Source organism: Octopus bimaculoides, chromosome 7 (assembly GCF_001194135.2).
Source record: "Octopus bimaculoides isolate UCB-OBI-ISO-001 chromosome 7, ASM119413v2, whole genome shotgun sequence".
Classification (NCBI taxonomy): Eukaryota; Metazoa; Mollusca; class Cephalopoda; order Octopoda; family Octopodidae; genus Octopus; species Octopus bimaculoides.
The window spans coordinates 39,691,701-39,700,703 of NC_068987.1; the positions used below are offsets into that span (position 1 = coordinate 39,691,701).

General features: G+C 35.3%; 1 protein-coding gene across 19 annotated transcripts in view; it reads right to left on the reverse strand.

The window, feature by feature from the left end:
* The window catches only part of LOC106880867 (dual specificity protein phosphatase CDC14A), a 385,993-nt gene that overhangs the window by 104,509 nt on the left and 272,481 nt on the right, over positions 1 to 9,003 (reverse strand). For 3 of the 19 annotated variants that reach the window (XM_052969512.1, XM_052969519.1, XM_052969514.1), the window contains exon 15: positions 8,258 to 8,278. The exons of 15 other annotated variants lie outside the window; for them this stretch is intronic. In XM_052969512.1, the coding sequence (XP_052825472.1) occupies positions 8,258 to 8,278 (21 nt within the window). The remainder of the gene's footprint in view (positions 1 to 8,257; positions 8,279 to 9,003) is intronic. One more of the 19 variants, XM_052969520.1, reaches the window with a different exon arrangement.

Consider the following 9,003-nt stretch of genomic DNA (forward strand, 5'->3'; position numbering starts at 1 on the left):
ATATATATACATACGCACACACATATATATATGCTTCATGGCAGAGAAACATAGGCCATGACTGCTGAAGACATGCGTAGACTCGCAAGGAATGAAGCCAGTATGCTCCAATGGATGTGTAATGTCAGTGTGCATACTAGACAGAGTGTAAGTACCTTGAGAGAAAAGTTGAACCTAAGAAGCATCAGTTGTAGTGTGCAAGAGAGACGATTGCGCTGGTATGGTCATGTGTCGAGAATGGTTGAGGATAGCTGTGTGAAAAAGTGCTACACCCTAGCAGTTGAGGGAACCTGTGGAAGAGGTAGGCCCAGGAAGACCTGGGATGAGTTGGTGAGGCAAGACCTTCGAACATTGGGCCTCACCGAGACAATGACTTCTGACCGAGACTTTTAGAAATATGCTGTGTGGGAGAAGACCCGGCAAGCCAAGTGAGACCTAAATCCAAGGCCTCTGCCAAGGGTGTAGTCAGCCCAGTTATGCGTACCTTTCCTTCGTTGGACACTAAACTCTGCTTGTGAAGACCTGTTGAGGCAAGTGAAATCGAAATCGAACTAAATTCGACGACTGGCACCCATGCCAATGTCGTCTCCTTCATTGGACATGAAACACGGCTTGCGAAGACCTGTTGGGGCAAGCGAAAGGGAAATCGTGATGGCACCTGTGCTAAGTGTCGCCTTTCTGACACTTGTGCCAGTGGCACGTGTAAAGATTTTCGAGCGAGATCGTTGCCAGTGCCGCTGGACTGGCACTTGTGCAGGTGGCACGTAAAATACACCATGTTGAGCGTGGCCATTGCCAGTACAGCCTGACTGGCCTTCGTTCCGGTGGCATGTAAAAGCACCCACTACACTCTCAGTGTGTTTGGCGTTAAGAAGGGCATCCAGCTGTAGAAACTCTGCCAAATCAGATTGGAGCCTGGTGTAGCCACCTGGTTCACCAGTCCTCAGTCAAATCGTCCAACTGATGCTAGCATGGAAAGCGGACGTTAAACGATGATGATGATATATATATATATACACACACACACACATATATATATATATATATATTCATTTTGCAAGATTCTTGAAGTGAAATCGTGTGTTGAAACAGATATTGTTGTATTTGTGGATGGTCATATTGCCAGTTTAGCCAATAAAAACACATGCACTATATATTTGGCGTTAATTTGCTTCAGCTTTATTTTATTTTTTACCTTAATCATATTTCGGCCAGAGTTCTTTCGTTACACTTCTGTGACATCATCAGTGGTCCTTTGCTTTCTTCTTTTTTATTTATGTGTCTTTCCTTACTAATGATCAGCCATTTTGTATTTTGTATTCTTATTGTATGTGTCTTCAATTGCGCATACATATACCCCTATGTGTGTCTATGTTTAGTAAGTGCATGCGTGTGTGGGGTGAGTGCCTGTATTATCTGTATCCCCTGTTTATACAGATTCGTTTAATATGTCTTTATTTATTTATTTGTTCATGTGTTTATACCTACTCATTATTTTTTTTCTAATCTTTCCTTCTTTTTTGTATTTAATTTAATTTAATTTTGTTAACGTATATAGTTATTTAATTCCATATGTTTATCTGTGTATTGTATTATATTTTGTTCATATTGTTATCAGTTTATGGGGATCTTATTCTGTCATATGTTGTGGTGTGTGTGGTGGGGGTGCTAGTGTTCCATTCCAGTTTCCTATTCAGGCTAGGTTTATCTTTTATTATGTGTGTAGCTTCTGTAATTTGTCTAAGCGTTGCATCTGTTCTATGTGTGGACAAGATTTTAACTCCTAACGATCAGCCCTCGATTCACTAACACTATTTACAAACTCTATGCTTGGAATGACCAATTTTAAATACTATTGGGACTTACACACAAGGTACAGGAAACTTATATGTATACCATTCTGCTTAAAATATGGAACTGCAGATACTACATCCCTGCATATCTCACATCTGTTTTCATTCCTCCACTTCACTCTCTATTTCATATCTTCTCTAGAATAACTATTGCTTAACCATTTTCTCACACCGTCTCCAATGAAGATATATATAGAATATTCCGGAAACAGCTGTTAGATCTTTTCTTTATATATGTTCTGAAATCTTTCACAGCCTTCAATTTTTATCTCATTCTGTTAATTTTTTATGTATATATTTACACACACACACACACACACACACACACACACACACACATACATACACACACATGCACACGCGCGCACACACACATACACACACACACACATATAATAGATATAACAGAAAAGGTTCAAATAAAAAATCACAACCTTACACATAATAAAAAATCACAACCTTACACTTGTGAAGCAAATAATCTAACCATCATGCCATGTGCCTTCACTACACAAATGCATATAGTGTAACAATATATATATATATGTATATATTGATATGCTTCTTTCAACTTCAGAAATCCAATCTTAATGTAATGTGGAGTTTAAAATTTTTTTATAATCTAAATTTTCAAAATATACAATTCAGTTTGTTTTTGTATTTTATATATATATTTTTTGCTTTGTTTTAATCAATAACATATTCATTTAGCAGTATAAGTTTATCATAAACCATAAAAGTCTGCCTGGAGCATCTGAAATTTCATGACATGTAGTCCAACAACACTTCTCCCTGTGAGAATCGATAGTTTGTTGCAGGGTTAATTTCCAGATGTCAGGTCTCATGTTTCAAGATGTAAACATTTAGAAATCTTACATTTAACTTTATTATAATAATGGTTTCAAATTTTGGCACAATACCAGCAATTTTGAGGGGAGGGGCAAGTTGATTGCAATGACCCAGTCCTTAATTTAATCAACTTCAAAAGGATACAAAGCAAAACTGGCATTGGAATTTGAACTTTGAATGTTTGGCACTGGAAAAAATGCCACTTTGGTCCAACATGCTAATGATTCTGCCAGCTCACTGCCTCAATAATTATTTCTAATTTTGGCTCAAGGCCAGCAATTTTGAGGGGGTTGGAGTTAGTCAATTACACCAACCCCAGTGCTCAGCTGGTACTTATTTTTCTCAAAAGGTTGAATGGCAAAATTAACATCAGCAGAATTTACTTTTACTTCAAGATCCCCATCACCTTTACTGTAATGAGAACTTTATCTGAAAGTGGGGTTCCTGAACAAGCATCAGTAAGGCACCAAAAATTCAAATCAAACCCCAGCATAGCAATATCATTCATGCACAGGGCAAACAGTGTAGGACAAAGCAGGTTGCCCCTTTGAATTCCCATACAGCAAAAAGAATGTGCTGGTCACCAAAGGATAGATTACAGAGTTTCCAGTATGACTGCTACAGGCAAAGAGTTCTGAAGCCCTGTTTTTTATTGAGCTGAGAATGACATCATATCTGATTGAATTGGAGGTATTTTTTGTGTAATGATGTTTGAGAACTCCCCAAGATGTGATTATGATTGTCTTTGTATGCAAGTTTAGTGCTAATTCTGAGTTGGACAAGTACAAATTTCAAGTACAGATGGTAGGCATTTGATGATAAACACACCTTCAATGAGGTACCTGGAAGGACAGTCTCAAAAGAAAATTTCTTCATGAACTGTGTGATACATTCAAAATGCTCAAGGCTAGTGTCACCAGCTGACAGAAAGATACCCTTTTTAAAATGTTAGGGGTGAAGACCATCAATTTCAGAACCAGACTCTATAGGAAAGGGAGTGATCACCTTTCTGGCATTATCTGGAATAGTACAGACAATTGCAAACATCCATCCAGCAAGGCAGATGGATGTTTCCTTCTTAATCAATTGATCCAATATTGATGTAAAACTTACTCCTCTATCTCATCTAAAAGTTACACACCTGAAAGTTTCAGAATAATCAGTTTTAAAAAAATACGTTAAAATATTTTCCCACCCAAGATAGAGATTTTTCATCTCAAGAATCTTTCTCTATCATCTTAAAAAGAATGAGCATAATTAGGTAGTGTAATATTTATGTAACTATGGTTTTGTTTCCCATACCTGGATTTCTTTCCTCATAATTGTTTCCATAACAAATATCTTAAATTAAACTTTCCATAGATCCATTTTCCAAGATGTAGATTACAATAAAGTTATTAAAAAATTCTTTATTTTTAAGTCAGAAAGGAAAGAAGCCAATACTTTTTCAATTATTCAATAATTTGATCATGATCATTGTACAATATAAAAAAAGAGAAGACATTTTTGATATTATTTTGATGAACCTTATTCCATATCAATTTAAAACTGGTAACCATAATGAGAAACATTTTCAAGTTGATATGTTTAGCTTATAAAACAAGTGTGTCACACATCAGATGTCAAAATGATTGTAGAACAACATAAAATGAAGTATTTTGCTAAAGAACACTGCACTACCTCATCTGCGAGTCAAAATCACAATCTCATGATCATGAGTGCAGCACCCTAACCACTAAGCCAAAGATTTCAGGATGTCAAGAAAATAAAAGTGAATGCAACGAGGAGGCAGCTGCTGATTATCCCACAGAACAAGTTCCAGGAATGCTTCAATCAATGAGGATCACAGGTCAGTGCAGGTGGCATATTTGCAGGTGCTTTTCTCTTTTACCTTGCACCCTGAAGCCTGTTAATGCTGGTTGCAACAAAGTTTCTAATACCATTTCGACACAACAATCTTCATTTTGTTCACTCCAAGGCAGTTCCCTCAAAGGTGTTGTGCTCTATCTTTATTTCTAAGAGATTACTCTTCTGCTTGTCCTTATATGGTCAACCAACATTCCTGTGCCCACTATCACGTTGGCTGTACATGAGGACATTGGGTATTCTTTTGTCACTCATTCTAATGACATGACAAGCCCAGGGCAATTGTGATTGCATAAGGAAGCTCTTGATTTCACCAATCTTACACTTGCTAAACACGTTAGCATTAGAAACTCTGTCTTTTAGTAAATAACCGCAGATTGTCCTCAGACAGTCTTTGCGGAAGATGTGCTTGCCAGGCCTTAGTAAAGTCAATGAATACCATGAACAACTCTTGGTTTTCTCACGTACTTTCCCCATGACCTGTTGAAGCGAAAAGATCATATTGATAATGCCACAACCAGACTGAAATCCACACTGTGATTCTGGATAGATATCATTTACATGTTTGAGGATCCTGTCAAGAATGAGTCGAGCAAGAATCTTACCAGCAATAGACAGAAGCGATATCCCATGATGATTATCACAGACACTTCTGTTTCCTTTGTTCTTATAAAGATGTTGAATTGAGGCATTCTTGAAGTCCTGTGATACACAACCTATCATATGTATATATATATAACATATATATATATATGTGTGTGTGTATAACATATATAGGCGCAGGAGTGGCCGTGTGGTAAGAAGCTTGCTTCCCAACCACATGGTTCCAGTTTCAGTCTCATAGTATGGCACTTTGGGCAAGTGATTTCTACTATAGCCTTAGGCCGACCAAATCCTTGTGAGTGAATCTGGTAGATAGAAACTGAAAGAAGCTTGTTGCATTCATATTTATATACGTGTGTGTGTGTGTGTGTGCATGCGCATTTGTTCCCTTATCACCACTTGACAACCAGTGCTGGTGAGTATACGTCCCTGTAACTTAGTGGCTCAACAAAAGAAATCAATAGAATAAGTACCAGGCTTAAAAAATAAGTACTGGGGTCAATTCATTTGACTAAGAATTCAAAGCAGTGTCCCAGCATAGTTGCAGTCTAATGACTGAAAGAGGTAAAAGATAAAAAGTAACAGATATACATATATATATATATAAAGATTTAAATACACAACCCAAAAATCTAGAAATAGTCTCATGCTTTTATGATACTTGATCAGGCATATTTATAAAATACACCATGTGTCTTAAAGCAATCTTTCAGGCTCTGTTCATGTGTTATATATATTTTAAAAACAAGGACTTTGGACAGTAAAAGAATAAGTAAAAAACATGAAGCTGTTATTACTCTAAAAGATCGGAAACCCAGTTTCAGTAATAAGCTGACCTGTAAGCTTTTAAACCCAGCGAGGACTGAAATGGGTTTAGGAACTAAAAAAATACTAAGGAAGGTTAAGATCAGAATTAGAGAGAGCTAAACTACAACAATGGGATAATAGCAACACGGTCATAGATTGCTCTAGGAATATAAAAGATAAGCATAGAGCTAAATTCAGTCAATTTGACATTGTTGGTTTCTATCTCTCAATATCAAGATCATTGCTAAATAAGGTGACTGAGTTTGCAAAAACATATGTAGATACATATTAAATACACCTGCATGCAAGAAAGACTCTTCTATTTAGTAAGGGCTCAGCATGGGTTAAAAAATCAGAAACAGAAGAATTGCTTGATGTATCGACAGGATTGTATGACAGTGCAAATATCTACAATCTTGTGGGTTTCTTTATATTAAATACACTGAGAACCAAGTTCCTATCCCATAATATTGGTCTATATAGAGATGATGGGTTGGGAATATCTCATTGATACCTTTAGTCAATTAGGCTTCAAAATCACTGTTGTTTCTAATCTGTCCTAACATTGATTTTTTAGATGTTTCCCTAAACTTAAACTCCGTCTTCTATAAGCTGTATCATAGACCAAACAAGAAGGTCTCATACATAAACAGTCCTGTCACACCCCCTCCTATAGTCTTCAAAAATTTGATAGTTAACATTAGTAATATGATATCAAATCTATTTTCTTCTAAACAAATATTTAATAAGGAAACCCCGTCCTATAACAATGCCCTAGCTAACAGTGACTTCAAAGATAAAATATATTACAACTCTCTAAGCAAAAGTAGATTTTAAAAAATAGACCTAGGAAAATAATTTGGTTTACCCCTCCTTTCTCTCTTAATGTTAAGACTAACATAGGCAAGAAATTCCTGTCTCTTTTAGATAAACATTTTCCAATAAATCATAAATACAGGAAAATTTTTAACAGACACTCAATAAAAAATATCATACAGCTGCTACCTCAATATGTAGAACATTATAACTCACAGAAATTATCAAGAGACCACTCCCAGTTGTAACTGTCAAAAAGCTGAAGCTTGCCCACATGACTAAGCATGTATGATAAACTCTGTCATATATGAAGTTGAAGTTATATCTATGCTCCAAGACAAATCAATCGAAAAGAAGAACTACATGTGAAGGCGAATTCAAGAGACATTATGCAAACCACATGTCTTCATTCCAGCACATTGATAAAAATAATGCAACCAAGTTGACTAGACATGTATGGAATTTGAGGAGCAGCTCCATACCACATGCAATTAAGTGGAGAATAGTGGAGAAATCCAAGCCATATGTTAATGGATCTAAGAAATGCAACTTATGTGTAGCAGAAAGATCCCATATTCGTCTTAGATCCAGCAATTCCAAAAGATTGCTTAATTTGAGATCCGAAATTTTTAGCAAGTGTAGACACATGGACAGGCTTCATTTATCAAATTGGTGGGCACCACTTGCTCTGGATTGAGTTGCTGTCTTGCAGACTTTGACATATTTTCTGTTATTTTGTTCTTAATCAGTTGTAGTTAATGAGCTTTCTGCAATCAGGGAGGATGAGGACATTGGTTTTCTTGATTTTGTTTCTTATTTTTTTGTTCCATTTTTTGCACCAACCTTCTTGATGTTTTTTCCACATTTTTTATTATTTTTTTACTGTCCAGCATCCTTGTTTTTAAAATATATATAACACATAAACAGAACCTGAAAGATTGCTTTAAGATACATGGTGCATTTTATAAATATGCCAGTTCGTGCATCATAAAAGCATGAAATATGCCAGTTTGAGTATCATAAAAGCATGAAATATGCCAGTTCGAGTATCATAAAAGCATAACAGCTCTTTCGGTTGTTTATTTAAATTGATACTTATCTCTAATTGGATGGAGTACTTTTTTGTTGATTCTACCTCTATTGGATTTTAAACTACACACACACATAGATCTCTAGTTAAAACATTGAGTTTATAAAATAATGAAAATTCAGAATTTATATTTTCTTATAATAATCATATTTTTAAAAATTAAAAATGAGTTAACAATTCCTACAAATTTTTGTAGTTTGCAGCTGTTAGATATTTTAAACCTTAGGCACAGTACTGATAACAAGGACACAGTCTGCCATAAGACTTCAGGTTGCTGGTAACATGCAAAATAGATCTGATACTTATCAGCAGAAACAATAAGAAACCAAACAGATATAGACAGGCAGATGCAAATTGAAATAGTTTCACTCACCAAACAAGTAAACGTATTCTTCTGGGTGGCAATAAATAAAGTAAATGGTCAGAAGCACCAATATTATTATTTCAAGCATATTAGACATAAAGCAACCAAAGAATGAGTGTCTTGTGTAACTTCACACAAACACACTCAAATACATTTGCACACACACACACACACACACACACACATATATATAACATATATGTCCAAAACCCATGTCAGCATGGAAGACAGATGTTAGAAGATGATATATATGAGTAGACGAAACGCATGCATCTAATAAATGTAAATTTAATGGTAACACATACAACAAGGAATTCTCACATCATAAGCAGCCAATAACTCTAAACAAATATATTGCAGTTAGAGTTGATAGTAGTAATACTAAATATATCAAATTTAAGGAACATAAGAATACATTACACACACACATTCTGTTATATGTAACAGAAACAGCATTAGATTAAAATGGCTATCTGTGTATCATTCTGTAAGTAAATACATCACAAAAAATGCCCAATTAGGCAGACTCACGCATTTAGCATTCTCACCAGCCACTGATGGATGATTTTTGTCTGCTACTGATATAATTTGTGTTTTTATCACAGTAGTCAATAAGAGATATTCTCACTAGATGAATACTACAGTAAATTTGTGTATTTGTGATGTACAATTAAGTATGATACATAGATCTCTCTCTGACATTTACATATTATATATATATATATATATATACACACACATATATATATATATAT